General features: G+C 41.2%; 1 protein-coding gene across 4 annotated transcripts in view; it reads right to left on the reverse strand.

Annotated features, from left to right (window-relative positions):
* Window positions 1-4,410: 4,410 nt before the first annotated feature.
* LOC117939019 (putative adenosylhomocysteinase 3) overlaps window positions 4,411-15,653 on the reverse strand; it is a 40,688-nt gene continuing 29,445 nt past the window's right edge. For all 4 annotated transcript variants that reach the window (XM_034864058.1, XM_034864061.1, XM_034864060.1 and 1 more), the window contains exons 3-17: window positions 11,501-11,644; window positions 10,961-11,061; window positions 10,744-10,846; window positions 10,553-10,647; window positions 9,946-10,052; window positions 9,309-9,425; window positions 9,138-9,201; window positions 8,293-8,381; window positions 8,129-8,199; window positions 7,336-7,430; window positions 6,548-6,646; window positions 5,559-5,627; window positions 5,333-5,411; window positions 4,607-4,727; window positions 4,411-4,437 (exon numbers count right to left, since the gene is read on the reverse strand). In XM_034864058.1, coding sequence (XP_034719949.1) covers window positions 4,431-4,437; window positions 4,607-4,727; window positions 5,333-5,411; window positions 5,559-5,627; window positions 6,548-6,646; window positions 7,336-7,430; window positions 8,129-8,199; window positions 8,293-8,381; window positions 9,138-9,201; window positions 9,309-9,425; window positions 9,946-10,052; window positions 10,553-10,647; window positions 10,744-10,846; window positions 10,961-11,061; window positions 11,501-11,644 — 1,361 coding nt within the window. In that variant the 3' untranslated portion in view covers window positions 4,411-4,430. The remainder of the gene's footprint in view (window positions 4,438-4,606; window positions 4,728-5,332; window positions 5,412-5,558; window positions 5,628-6,547; window positions 6,647-7,335; window positions 7,431-8,128; window positions 8,200-8,292; window positions 8,382-9,137; window positions 9,202-9,308; window positions 9,426-9,945; window positions 10,053-10,552; window positions 10,648-10,743; window positions 10,847-10,960; window positions 11,062-11,500; window positions 11,645-15,653) is intronic.

The raw sequence follows: 15,653 nt of genomic DNA on the forward strand, positions 1-15,653 counted from the left end.
CCGGTAGAAAAATGTTAACCACCAAAATGGTAGATTGTGATACAAAGTGCTGCCAGGGGTCCAGATCAGTTTATGTGTGTCCCTCTTAATTTTTGTGGACTGGCCCCCCACCAATCCCCCACTTCACCTCCTGTCACCCTCCGTTCAGAGGAGCAAGTGAATTATTGATATGTGGAGGTGGGGGTTGGCGTGGAGGTTGCCCAACACTCACAAACCCCTTACTGTGAGAAAACACGTAAAATGACCTGATTGGATTGCACAGTAGACTAACTCCTGGCGGAACGTGACAACATGGCAGGGCAGCCGGGGACAAGTTCATGATTAAATACAATTATATTAAAAATGATTCACTGCTGGTTGAATCCATTGAGACTCAAGTCTGAAGCTATAAATTCATACTTTGTATATTAATTCAGAAGTGTAACCAACAGGACCTCGATAAGAAGGAAATAGTTATTTCATATATGAAGTATTAACTTCAAAGGAGTATTCTAGTGATTTAGTAGTATACTTTCAAAAAGTTGGTTGTGGTAAAAATCAAAGCAACAGAGGCCATTATCATTATCATTACCATTACATATCATGTTTAGTGATATAATGGCCAATTAACATGATGCCTACAACTTTTGAACTTCCTGCCCCCCCCCCCCCAGTTTCTGATGCAGGCTTTTTACCTCAGACTTAATATAGCTCCTCCAGATCTACTTTAGACATTGTATAATTGTTTTTCACAGGCTCACATGAGGACATTGAGCTTGTGAAGGAATTACTTTTTTTTAATGAGAAAGAAATACTACAAACTAAAAATACTTTGAGTTAAAGGTCCCATGGCATGACAGTTTCACTTTATGAGGTTTTTTTTAACATTAATATGAGTCCCCCCAGACTGTCTACGTTCCCCTAGTGGCTAGAAATGGTAATAGGTGTAAACAGAGTCCTCGATATCCTGCTCTGCCTTTGAGAAAATGAAAGCTCAGATGGGCCGATCTGGAATCTTGCCCCTTGCCCGCCCAGAGAATTTTATCTAAATTCTAGATAAAATTCTATATCTCTATCCCACCCATGGGATAGAGATATAATGGCTTTCAAACAGGCAAAGTGGCCCGTGGTCAAGGCCACACCACCCCTCCCTCCTCAAAAGCTATAGGCTCAGAAATGGCACATACTAAAGAAGCTCATTGTGGGACTGGCCCTAGTGGCTGTAATTCTGGGAATTTGGGGAAGACTTCAGACATGGTATTAGGGGACCACTAAGGTCTATATAAAAGCATCCAAAGAGCAACATGAGACCTTTAAATATCAAAATAGGTTTGTGTCAAACATCGTTTTAAATGTTGAGCTTTTATTTGTACAGAAACAGAAACACTAATAATCAGTGCAGTCAATCTTTGAATTATTGCTTGGATTGTTGTAATTGATATATTCTTCTATTATGTGTCAAACTATCCAGTTGATCCTGTGGTGCGGATTTGTGTGTCAAGAATAAATAAAGAATTGCAGCCAGCTGTTGATGTCAGAGATGTCTCGGTCTGATCACTGAGGCTCAGATGAGATCACTGTGGCTCTGATATACCTCAGCAGCTGCACACACAGACTCCCCTTCCCCCAACAAACAACACAACTACTCAGAAATCTATAGCTACACTATGAAAACAGACTGGAACTACACACAAACACATACATAAGTGGGTGCGTTGAAAAGGAGTCCAATCAAGGAGATTCACACAAAGTGGTTACAATTTCAAATATTTATTCATTAAGTTTACAGAATTTAAATTATTGCTCATATTCTATCATTATCACTTGCAATATTTGAACAGAATTTATTCTTCTTTATTAGACAACTTAAAACATCTTTGAGAATTTTGCCAGTTTGCACTGTATGAGGATTTACAACAATAAATACAGGAGTGGATTCGTCTTTTACCTTCCTATACTTTTAAAGGTTGTCATATCTGTATATAGTATGCATATACATATATGATGCTGGTGTCCTTCCCCGCCCACCCGTCTGTTGGTCAGCTTACGGCTGACAAAACAAAAAATGGTTTCTCCCCCTAACTCACAGGCTAGGATCCTGAGGCAGCTGTTAATGAAGCAACTATGGCCTACAAAAAAGGATACGTACCAACACAGAAAGACATTTAGACACACACGTGATCATGGTTTATGAGAGGTTCCTATGCACCTTTAAAAGTTCAATTTATTTAGACTTTAATTTGCTTTTACCAAATTTAAAAGGAATAGTTTGACATTTTGGTAAATACCGCTTTTTTTGACTTTCTTTTCGAGACTTGCATGAGAAGATCGATCCCACTCTCATGTCTGTACGCAAGAGATGCAGCTGGGGCTGGCCGGAGGTTAACATCGCTTAGCATTAAGACTGGAAACAGGGGGAAACGGCTAAATGTCAAAATATTCCTTAGACCTAGACTTTGGTTGGTAATGTATATTATGTAATGAGCTTACTCATAATGTCACACAACAAAATTGCATGAATGTTTGCATATTTGCATTCAGAATTTTGCCAATGTATTAATTCAACTGGTAAACAAAGCTTTTGTGCTATTTAATCTGGAAAAATGATCAAATTTAGTTTTGAAAGTACAGTCAATTTTCAGAGCTGGATACTGAGCTGCCGTTTGGATGTTCAAGCATTTGATCTCTCCTAGAGAGTGGAGCTGGCAGCGTCTCCCAGCAGGTCAGCAGAGAACTGGATTGGTTCAGGTTCAGGTGCAGAGCCGGTATAGCGCTGGGATGCACTTGGCTGTCACGTAAAATGACTGTCAGGATTTTTTTAATGTCTACCGTCAGCACAGCTGGGGATGAGCTGCTGAGGATGACGACTGTGCAGCTCATTATAGCGCTAGAATCTAAGCCTTCCAGGTAGGAAAGAAGATAATGAAATATATCGGGGATAGCACGCCAAGTTTGAAGATCTTTACAAAAGGCAAACAGACATGCATTTGCAGAGAAGGTGAATGTGCTTCTTGGATAAAAAATAAATAAATTCGATTTTATTTTTTAAACCAAACCCACAGAGATCTGCGAGCAACAAAGAGTTGCGGCGTGTATGGTTAAGTACAGTAAATATTAACAGCACCATACTTTTAAATGAGGACATGATTGAAGATATCTGTTTAAGTACCGGCCAGGCAGCGACTTGCTGCTCATTTGGTATCTCTGTAAATGTTTTTTGTCACAGTATTCAAAGTGAGGGTTTAAGTACATTTATTACAATTATCATTTGAACATTTAAATTGCTTATCTTTATAGCATATGTTGATTTTCCACCCCCAAAAGTAACAATATTAGATGGGGCAGGAGAGAAAAAGATAGAAAAATCTTAATTTCAATATAAATATCTAAATATACAGTATACTCCTTGTAATGATCTGACAACCTGCCATGCTTCTAATGCAATATAAGTCATTCTTGTTAAAAGGAAAAGACAAAAGGAAAAGGTTAGCTCTCAGTAGTTTGAAATACTTTTCATTACTTCACCACTGGGGCAGGTGGAAGCTGAGAGAGAAGCAGCCAGTGAGATGGTTTCACTGTGGCTTTGAGTGACAGGTAAGAAGAACCAGTCACCATCCAGTATCGAGTAAAACTACAGGCTGATCCGTAGGGACAAAACGCATAAAAAATGTTTAAAAACAGACAACGGTGAATCTCAATGAAAACAAGTAAATAAAAAGATATGATATGATTGGACCCTGAGATCCCGCCTAACCCCGCCCACTAGGTCTAACCCCACCCTCTCAATATTACACAAGCAAAAAACATAATCACACAGGTAGAAAAGAAAAGACAACAAAAAAAGGACAGAAAAAAGTGTCAACATCTAAATCTTAATCTAAATAAACAGTAATCTTCATTCAGACAGATTTGTTTTGTTTGTTGTTGAATCAAGTAATTTACTGTGTGTGTGTGTGTGTGTTTATGTCAATAATTTCATAATTAATAGAAATAAACAATAAAAGATCTGGCAATGGGAAAGGAGGATGGAGGATTCACATTTAACTTGACAAACAAATAAGCGTCTAAAGAGAGAGATAATGGCGGTAAAATGACAAGTGAAAGTAAAACATCTTCCGAGAGAAGATGTCGGGGCGCTAGCTAATGGCGAATGGCAGGAGCAGCTCCACAGAGTTAGAGTTAATGTTATTATTGTTGTTGAATGTGAATAAATAAAGCGGCTGCTATTAGCCAAGGGATAGTCATACCCCTACGCCCCCTCTTGCCCCTCAGGCAGAGTCTGCCCCCCCCCCCACCCCCCAAATATAAAGCAGGTGTGTTGACTGTTCATCCTTCCTTCCTTCCTTCCTTCCTTCCTTCCTTCCTTCCTACTTACTGTTATCCTTCTCCCTCTATGAGTTTATGCCATTCTGGGAGCATTTGTATTTCTTCAGTCCAACCCTGACACTGGTTTAATACCTTGAGGAGAAAAAAGAGAAAAAAATGCAAGTTGGGATGATGCTTTCTGTAGATAAAAGGCGTTGCTACAACCTGAAAAACAAATCCTAACCTAAGGACTCAAACGTCTTTACAAGATTATGTCTCAAACCACCCACAAGCCTGTCAAAATAAGAATGCGTTTCCATACCTATAGTAGTTTGGCTTAAAGGGCCCGTTCTTGTTCAAGCCCAGATACTTGGCCTGCTCATCACTCAGCTCTGTAAGATGTGCGTCAAATGTAGGAAGATGTAGGCTGGCCACATACTCATCTAGGGGGCGAGAGAGTGAGGAGAAACATGTTAACATTCATCAGACGTCTGTGGTTGATTAATCATTCAAATGAAAAAGAGAAAGAGGCTCTAGGATTTACCATCTGTCATTGCTTTCTTCGTCTTTGTGCTAAACTGCTTTCCTCTCATCATCTGTCTTTGTGTCTACTTCCTTACTTTCCTCATCTCAGCCCTTCCTTCTTTCTCTCCATCATCTCTCTGTCAGTGTGTGTTGTGGTGGCAGCAGCAGTCACTGACAGGACGACCTAAATTTGGCTCCCTGTTTTTCTTTACTATGCATTTGTTCAGCGCTCACCCACCGAGGTAAAGCTAAGAGATGTGACGGGAAACGCTGCAGACATGCTGCGGGCTGTACGCACGCACACAACTCATTCAACTGTGAATGACGAGCTATCAGGGGTGACAACTTTGGACTGTTTGGATGAGACCGACTGTGTTGTCTGTAGCAATTGATGCCAAAATGCCTGCAGCCTCTTTGATTGGGCAAACACAAACTCTCTGTAATCACTTCCTGCTCGGTGGCCACTTAAGTATGCATTCGGCGGTTTTATTCCCTCAACGTATTCTGAATCGACAAATCTTACCCATCTTCTTGGGCAGCAGGTAAACATCCTGTTTGTAGCGTCCCTCTGGGGCATTATACAGCTCTATCAGAGCCAGAGCCTGAGAAGAGACACACAAAAACGTTTTGCCTCAAACTCTTTATCAGTAATAAACAGGAACAAAGTGAAAGCAATGCAGATCATGTCAAATAAAAACCTAATCATGTACAACAATGTAACTGAGACAGAAACTGATCGGCCATTTTACCTGGGTGGTGGCGGTGATGGAGAGCACGAAGGTCGGCACGGTGGAACAGCTGAGGTTCAGCAGACGACCCTGAAGAGGAAGACGAAGCAATGCAAGGTTCCGAGTACACAGGACAAGGGATCAGCGTGTCAGGATGTGCACAATGGGTGAGATGATATATGTTAGAAAAAAGAAATGTGTTGCAGGTCCTGGACAACTATTTTCTGTTCATTCTGACAGTTACTGCTGTGCAACTTTTATTTAGAAAGATTATGTTTTTCTGAAACACTGCAGCTAGGAGGGAAGGGGAACAGAGAAAGATTGTGTTGTTGTTCCACGATGCAAAGCGGCATGAATGAAAACTGCAAATAAGGTTTTAATGTGGAGTGCATGACTCATTACAACCCAAACCTTTAAAGCACGCCCATACTGTTAAGTTGTGTGTTAATTTTGATTGCAGCTTTAATTTTTGTTTTGTGTCGTTTACCGTCAGCACACACACACACACACACACACACACACACACACACACACACACACACACACACACACACACACACACACACACACACACACACACACACACACACACACACACACACACACACACACACACACGCATTACAATGTAAAACAAAGTTATGAAAACAAAGAGGAATAAAAAGCTATACATTTTTTAACTTTGAGACACTGAATGATGTTATTAGGATGATGTATTACTTCTTTAAATAAACGCCATTTTTTTGGAACACGATTTTGGACGAGAACTGTTGGAACAAAGAGTGCTGATGGAGGCAAGAGAGGCAAGGATGGAGCTGCTGATCTACTGATGTGGTTGAAACCTGCTGGAGATCAAAACCGCAGCGGAGACACAGGCATCCAAGGGCTGGCAGGTCGTCCGTCTGGACCTGACAGACTGCTCTCATTCCGTCACGGCTTGTAACAAACACACACACGCATAGTCTTAACCTGCAGTGTGCATATGCAGGTGTGTGTGTGCGCGTGTGTACCTCAGCCAGCAGCACTATCCTCTTGCCATCCGGCCAGATGACGTGGTCCACCTGAGAGCGCACCCTCTCCCAGGTCAGTTCAGGAGTCCGCAGACTTGCCTACAGAAACAAGCACAACATCATGATCATTTGTTTTTTTCTTATGTCTGTTGGGCTGAGCTGTCCCATATACACATCACGGGTCAGATGTTGACTCAGTGCGCTTGGTCTTTTCCAGGACTGAAGAATTTTGAGAAGTGAGTCACAACTTCCTCTCATGTCTGAACTGCTTCCTTGATGGTTGTCTTCTTAAAAAAAAAGAAAACACCCATTCCTCTATTTGTTCTATTCCTAACACTTCTGTCTCACAGCTGTGTGGTCAGGAGAAAACAATCAGTGCACCGTGACCCTCATCTTTGTGCTCTATATTACTACTATTATTATGATTATTATTATTAGTTGCTATTTATTTCTATGATTTTATTGTACAGTCACTGCATTATGAATAATAAAAGTAATAAAAAACCTAAACATCTTGTTTACTTCAGAACTAAGCTGTTCTAACAAAGGCATAATAGCATACCTAACCTTTATAAAGTAGTAAAATATGTTAACAGTTAACTGATTTATCAGCTACACTGGCCAGAGGGGTAAAACCAAGTTTAACTTCGTTTCAAACTTAATGTGATGGTTTGATGGCTTGTTTCTGTATCGCCGATTCTTGATTATTGTTTTAATCTTCATGGCTACTGGTTTGTTATTCACTATTATTTTGTTATTTTACAAGTTAACACAAGCTGGTAACTGACCACATCGATCTCGGTGTTGGAGTGTCCCATGTTGCAGACAATGCAGCCGTTCTTCATGCGGTCAAGGTATTCTCTTACCACCACGTTCTTATTGCCTGATGGACGATGGGGGAGAGAGAGAGAGAGAGAAAGAGAGACAAATATACAAAGAGCAAGAGGTTAAAAAAGTAAGAAAGCCAAAATTTAAAATATGACAGACACAAAGAAGTGAGCAGAGTGTCAAGCCGCCAACATGTGATACGTGATTGGCTTAGTAGCGCACCGCTAGGTAGGGCGCAAAGCAAAGCCCAGAGAGCAAAGCGCAGGTATTTGTCATCAAGGGTGGCAAAGAAGCTATTTCTCGTTGCTAGGTAACAACATGCTGTTATCCCACTGGTTGCGCTTTCGAAAGGTCAGTGGCAACTAAGTCAACGTTGAAATAGTTTTTGATAACGCCGGGGAGGCTGAGGAACATCACATCCAGCACATGAACTATCAGCACTGGCCCGCCACTTTGCAAAATCTTACACGAATGCCATGCGCCTCCTTTTACGTTATTACCCTCTGATTAGCTTTTCTGTTCAAAAGCAGTCACCCTTAAGAGAGCCCTCTGCTTCAGGCCTGCCAGCAACAATAGGTAATGAAGCAGAGAGACAAGTTGAACTTGATTAGTGACTGGTAGACACTGAATCAACGAACACTGACTGAATTGCATGTTCCTTATACGTTTTTAACTTCGCCTGCCAATTTGGGAATGAGAGATCCTTTCTAAGGAAGACAGAGAAATACAGAGAGAGACAGTGGCTGAACTAGCCTGTGCAGGTGATGACGATGTCCACTTGTCTGATGACTTCATTCAGTTTCACCAGCCTGAAGCCGTCCATGCTGTGATTGGGGGAAACAGAACAAAGAACATAAGACTAATGCAATGCCAACCCCGGCAGCGAGACATCACTTGCTCAACATGCCGAGTCTTACCAGGCCTGCAGGGCACAGATTGGGTCGATCTCTGTGACGTAGACAATGGAGCCCATTGCTTTGAGAGCAGCACAGCATCCTTTCCCCACCTGAGGATGACAGACATGAGATATCATCATACAGTAGAACGGTAGGTTTCAGCCATTTGTCCATCATTGTTTAGCCGTTGGGACTTCCCTGTGTGCTTTGTTTGTTTTAAAGAACTCTCAACCACAGAAAGAGCCGGTGGTGTTGTGCTGGTATTTTACTGGTTATTTTTTGATTTTATGATGTGTTTTATCTTTCCTTATAAAACACAAATGATACATTGTTTTTAAAATGTTATTATTCCACAATTTCCCACATGCCCCCTGATAACTGAAAAAGAACCCCCTGGGAAACAGGTACCCTTGGTTGGGAATCACTGCTTTAGAGAACACTTGCCATAACAAATCAACTACAAGTGGTTAAAGGTTTACGTTTATTTTTTTATATATGGACAACAAATAGGATAGCAAACCATGTGCCCTCATTAATAATGAACAACTGATCAAAATATAGTACACAAATGAGTTCTAACAAAAGGTGGCAACAGCAGCTAGTTTCTGCTACAGGCAGTGGGGAGTTTCTACATGTGACTGGTTATTTTTAATAGGGTTATTTCAAGACAAGCTTTTGCATACTGAATTGTGTAACCAAATTTGCAATTCCCAGACTTGCTTTGATGCCTCAAAAATCATCTTACTTGTCTTTTAAAGTGAATTTATTTAAGCTTTAAAGCGAATTCACCTGACTTGTATTTCACTTATTAAGTCTCTCAGGAAACGAACATTGTGTACAAGCCTGCATGAAAATGTCGGACTTACCTCTCCGTATCCGCACACCACCACCTGTTTGCCTCCAAACATGACATCCGTGGTCCTCTTTAGGCTGAGGACAGAAACACAATTATTTCAGGTGGGTGGAATTGCCATTCAACAACAACCATGTTCTGTTTTATAATCCCTAATGAGGCTTAACCGGAGACAGTTTCATACCCGTCTAAGATGGACTCCCTGCAGCAGTAGAGGTTGTCAAACTTCTGCTTAGTCACAGAGTCGTTGACGTTCATGGCTGGAACACACAGCTTTCCTGCCTTTGACAGCTGGTACAATCTACACAAACACAGATTAAAAGAGATGTTCAAATGTGAGATAGGCTCGGTAACACAAAATAAAATACAACAAAATACATCATTTTTAATGTTAAGTGCTCAGTTTGGAAGCACCTGTCATAATAACAATCAGTCACATATCAAAGACAGGCTTAGTTTCATCATACAATGCTTTATTATTCATCTCTGAATATTAAACAAATGTTAAACTGTTCTACTTAACATTCTACTCTTACAAACTTACAGTTTACTACACAACTGTGTAGTTTCAGTGCACTGTTAATGGTGGTAAAACTGTCACCACTAGATGGCGATGTTACCACACCAAAAACTGTAGAAACTGTGTGTGTGTGTGTGTGTGTGTGTGTGTGTGTGTGTGTGTGTGTGTGTGTGTGTGTGTCTGACTTGTATATTTTCTCGTTCAAAATACAGGGAAGTAGTTTTAACTGAGGCAACGCAATATTTTACCAACAACATTGCTTACTACAAAGGCAAGAGAAGATATGAGTTGTGAGTCCTACCTGTGCACACCCGTAACACTCTCCTCTACAATGCCCTTAATCTTCTTGAACATATTGGGGTATTTTTTATAGATCCAGTGAGTCAGGTCCCCACCATCATCCAAGATCTGACAATCGGAGACGAAGATGAGCAAAGTGAAAGAGAGAGAAAAGAAAGAGAGAGAGAGAGAGAGAGAGAGAGAGAGAGAGAGAGAGAGAGAGAGAGAGAGAGAGAGAGAGAGAACTTTCTTAATACCTGAAACTGACTCTTAAACTTGTAGATTATTTGCTGGGTCACTTTAATTTTAAATGAGTCAAGTGTTCTTAAACATAAAAAAAAGAAATCTGTTTAACCACATCTACTGTATAGCTAAGTCCATGAAAAGATTTTATTTAATAACTTATTTCTGCAGTTCTGTCCTGCATGTCTAGCAAATATTATGGTTGAGTTTTATTTTGTAAATACCTAATATTCTTCCTGTAATCCTACCCAGTGTAAAAACAGATTCCTTGTATTTAAAAAGATCAAGATGTCTGTACGAAAATAGCCGCAACAACAGGAACTTTAGGATGGGAATAACAAGAAAAGGTGATTCGGTGAGCTTTATTTAGAATGCAGGTGCGCTACCATGTTGGGTTGCCAGCCTTCCACGTTGACGCAGCGATCGATGCACCACCAGAAGTCGTCCTCTGACTCACCCTTCCATGCAAACACACTGAAACCTAGAAAGAGACAGGAAGCATTTTACATATAGACAGAAAAAGATTTTATGAAATGAAAGACAAAGAAGAAAAAGGCAGAGAACCTCCCAGTCTCACCTCCCTCTGCCAGGGCAGCTGCTACTTCATTCTGGGTGGAGTAGATGTTGCAAGCTGCCCATCTGCACTGAGCCCCCAAAGCTGACAGAGTCTCCATCAGAACCTGAGGAGAAAAGGGTCAATTTGGACTTTTTGCTGTTGCTGCTGCAGTAAAACTGTCTTATGTGTGGAGTGTGTTTGTGTGCGTGCGTGTGTGTGTTTTTGCATTCCTACTCACAGCAGTTTGGGCAGTGATATGGGTGCAGCCCACCACCTTGGCACCAGCGAGGGGTTTCTCCCCTTGAGCTCGCTTCCTCAGAGCCATCAGTGCTGGCATCTCTGAAAGAGCAAACCGAACACATAAGTGGATCATCAGCTGGATGGTTAAGGAATTCCCATCATGTAATCCTTCTAATACTTCATCACTAATCCATCAACTCATCCAGCTGAAGGAGTTACTGATGCTAAGGGTGTGTGTGTCTGTGTGTGTGTTAGTGTGTGTGTGTTTGTGTGGGACAGAGAGAACATAGCCTACAGGGTTCAGCGGAGACTCTCTATGTAATCTGATGTGTGTTTATGTGTTGGTTCTTAAATGGTGCTCGCACTTGCAGTGGCATGGAACATATGGTCACTCAGCAATGTGGAGGAGGCATCAACTCGCCCCCCTTTTCTGCTGTTACAGTTAAAACTTGCACTACATTTGGATGCCAATTTGGCAAACCACTTACTCTTAAGTTTGCCCTTATTTTAAGTAAACAGTGACATTGGTTTTGCTTACCTTGCTCTGCAATCTCAATCTCTCTGCGGCCAAAGTCGGCCTGTTTGATGTTTTTGATGCAAAAGTCTCCGTTGCCCTTAGAGTTCTTCTGCTGTTTGTCCCGAGGAGACGTCTCATCGTCAGAGCTGTCCGTGTATGACGCCGCTGACAAAGAAACACCCAAAAAGACGTCAGTATTGTCAGTCTCTCACACCCCCCCCCAAGTTGGAAGAAGGTTTTGTTGCAATATGCCCCGGTCTACACAATGCCTCTCTGCTATCACAGTCGAAGAAAAGCACAGACTGTTCTAAATTGTAAATTGTTACAGAAGACTGCTCGTATTTGAAACAAGGATATTCACAATACAGAAGACTTCTAACCTCCACGAGATTCTGACTATGGTCTGTGTTTATGCCATTCTTTGGCTGTCCAAAGAAAGAAGGAAAGAAAGTCTCACAAGTGCTTAAGCAGGATTTCATTTAACTGTTGGGACAAAGTAGCCTGTTATTTGGGAAGTGGACCACTGCCATCAGTCAAAAGAAGACTCAACACATGGCTCAGCAAAACCTGGGCTCTAAAGGGAATCAATTAAAGTGTTAACGTCTATCTGTTCTGGGTAAGGAGGCATCTTTTTGGAGCAGTTAAAACACTGATAAGACCACTTTTGTCTGTGACATCCAATGGGCCAGGTCTAGGATGCAGCCTGACACACGGCAGCCTCTGCCCCACAAAGACAAAACATCACAGCCTCAATAACCCTACCAACATAAGATGAGAGATTAAGAGGCTACATGTAATGTTAATGGTTGCCACTAAGCTGCACTGTCGCATCTCAAATGGCCTTCATTCAGATCAACACAAAGCAAATCAGTCTGCCATCAGTGCAGACAGGAGAGAAGATGCCCAGGACAGACAGGACCCTTGCCCCGAAATCCATTTTAAACTGCTGCTCCGTAATGAAGCGTCCAATCCTCTCACGTTGTCTTGTTGGTTTTCCGTTGTATGCCACCACATATCTGGAACAAATTCCCAGAAAATGTCAAGTCTCTCAGTTCTTTTAAAATCAGGGCTGACATCTGTTCTGTTTGCCACTGCCTCTTATTAACTTTAATGTCGTTTCATATTTTGCACTGCACTATAGGCTGCAGTTTAATTCCTATTCTACCGTTAAGTCTTATTTGTCTAATTCTAGTTCATCTTATTTTAATCTTCTGTTTAACTTTGTTTTAATCCTTTTAAATCTAATTTATGTACGTACGTGTCTTTTTATACTGCCTTGTGTTCTTTTTAGATCTGGTCTTAATGCCTTCATGTTTTATGTAACACACTTTGAATAAGGCAAGGCAGGACAAACAATTGTGCCTTTGGTTTCTTCACAGTGAATAAAGCCTGTATTTTTCCCAACCCAGCAATTTGACTTTGGCAGGCCACAGATTCTGCACGGCACCACATTTAATTGATTATAAAGCTGTCTGCAAAACCCTTCACAATATGAGACTGCAGTACAAGCACACAGCACAAATGTAACACTATAGAATAAATAAAATCTGTCATAGAGAGGTATTAGGGCACCTCTGGGAGATATAAACAATAATGCCCACAGTATACAGCTGCATACTTTGTAATGAGATGCCTCTATGTCTGGCACCAGCACTTTGTGGTTCCTGTCTGTGCTCCAGGCTGACTCACTACACAGGTGCAATCCCTCTTTTCTAGAGCAGGTACACTATACCATTATCACTCCTACCACCCTTTCAAAATGGCCATGAACCAGAACCAGATAACACTGGGTACTTCGCCAGCACTGTTACAGTACTGGAGTTAAAGAACATGCTGTACTGTGCCAGGAGGGGCTTTAAAAAGGTAATAATCCATGAGTGAACCATTTTCTTTTGAAATCTGCCATCCGTACTGACAGGAAGAGAGTGTGGGAGAGAGCGTGAGCCGAGGAGATCTTAGGGGTCATGAGGGTGGATCTACTGATACTTACAAAGGATATTGGGACAAAGACATTTGTACAGGTAAACAAAAAGTCTTCTACATTCACCACAAGGATTTTAGATACCGCCAAGAGTTAAATAGAATCTACGCAACATTACCCACAACTCAAACCTCATACTTCTTGAATGTAAGGCTTTGTTGTGCATGAAAAGGGGACTCTATCAGTTTAGCTTTGCACTAGCACTGTATAACAGTGTCAGACTCACACAGAATTTAAAAAAGAAAAACAAGGATACAAATTGATACAGCATTACCAGAGAGTCATTTGTTTTCACGCGTTCTTCTGCTTACAAAAACCCATTCCTACATTACCCTTGATGCAATTTGACCACCAAGAGTTCAGATTGGAGATTCAGTTGTGTAGAGATTGCATATAGAGATTGGGGAGCATGCAACAGAGGTCTGGTAAGCTCCCTTCTTTCTAACTTGTAGTCTTCAACCCCAACAGAGTCACATCATTTGAGGCGATTTATCAGATTTTGTGCAGCTCCCCTCTTGTGCTACAAACAATATTGTACAATAGTTTCACATATGCAGGAGAACACTTCAAGACCTGTTAACAGTTTCCCCAATATCAATTTCATGACAATGATTTTGGTTGTATAAATCTACAACTCTTTACATTGGCATATTTAATATGTTGAAGTTATTAAAAGCTGATTCGTATATGTATTTTTACAGACTTGGTCCACCACCTGAAGAGGAACCCTTGTTAAACATGATCTAGGCCACACCAAAGTAGTCTTGGCAAAAGTACTACTAGTGTGTTCAGCTTGTCCTCAGCACTGTGGGAACCATCAGTGAAATAAGAGGCACTCTGCTGAGGGAATTATGGGAGAAGACAAGGAATCAGCACAATTCAAGGAGAAAAAAAAGAAAAAGCACAAAACAGAGTTCAAAAAGGGGACATAATTGGGTTGCACATGTTTCTGAAAATCAACTTAATATCAGGAGCAGTGACACAAGTTAATCAATTTACAAAAGCTGCTGTTAGAAAAGAATCCAACAGCACAGGCAAAAGTGAGCTTGTCAAAGCAATGAGTAAAATAAATGCAGATGAAGTGCTCTCCTCGCTATCTCACCATCTCACTAAACAATCCCGTTCATTACTTTAGTCACGATCTGGCAGCCTCAGGCTGGGGAGGAAGGTTCTTGGAAGGGCAAGTGCTTTAATGATCTGGTCGCAGGAGGGAAGTGAATAAACGCTGAGGAGAGAAGTGAAGAGAGAGGATGTAGAACACAAGACGGGTGTTTCAGGGGAATTGGAACAAATTCACATCTCACTTTAGAAAGGGAACCTGCATCGAGTGTGACAATTTTGATCTAGAGGTGACAGAGCAAAACTGAATTTTATCAAAACAATAAATGTAGTATAAGATTCAAGCAGTAAGACTGCTGCTGTGTGGTAAAAACAGGCTCTTGCAGACTACCTGCTAAGAAATGTACATTATTGACATTAAATGTAATGATGAAAACGATAAAAAGATATTTTTTATAAAGCCGGGTGACCACAGGGCTCCTCCGGCCACGCGGTAAAGTGTCCTTGAGCAAGACACTGAACACGGTATGTGGCTGTCCACTGCTCCTATTACCTAGGACGGATATAATACAGAGATTGAATTTTGCTACATTGTGCTGTACGAGTGTATGGAACAAATAATGAGTTATTAGTCTAAAACTTCTTTTTTCTTGTATATGAAAGAACACTAACATATACTGTATCCCTCTCTGTGATTTTTTGTTTTTGTTTTTTTGAAGTATTAGCTAAGGCTCCTTTTCTAACGAAACAATCTTAGGGGTTTTCCAATGGGCCCAAGTCGGTCTTCCTAAACCAAGCTGTGATGACATGCGCTCCACAGAAAGGCGTAGTTGCGCCAAGCCGTGCCGCTGTGATTCTGCTAATGTAGCACGGCCGACCATGGCCATTGCATGTCTCCTCCCCTTGCTGTGTCCTCAGTAGGTAACCTCAAATGTGTATGCATGCTGGAGACTAGAGAGAAAAGCGTTTTAAAGTCTCTGTGTTCAGCTCCCAGTATTTTTGTCGCTTCAACCTAAATATCTGTGTTTTCGTTTCTACTGGCAAAACAGCGGGATGCTTTTATTGTGAAGAGATCATAGAAAATTTAAAGTTTTCTGTCACCAAGTTAGCAGAGCATCATTAGTGGTGTTATTC

Source organism: Etheostoma cragini, chromosome 23 (assembly GCF_013103735.1).
Source record: "Etheostoma cragini isolate CJK2018 chromosome 23, CSU_Ecrag_1.0, whole genome shotgun sequence".
Taxonomy (NCBI): Eukaryota; Metazoa; Chordata; class Actinopteri; order Perciformes; family Percidae; genus Etheostoma; species Etheostoma cragini.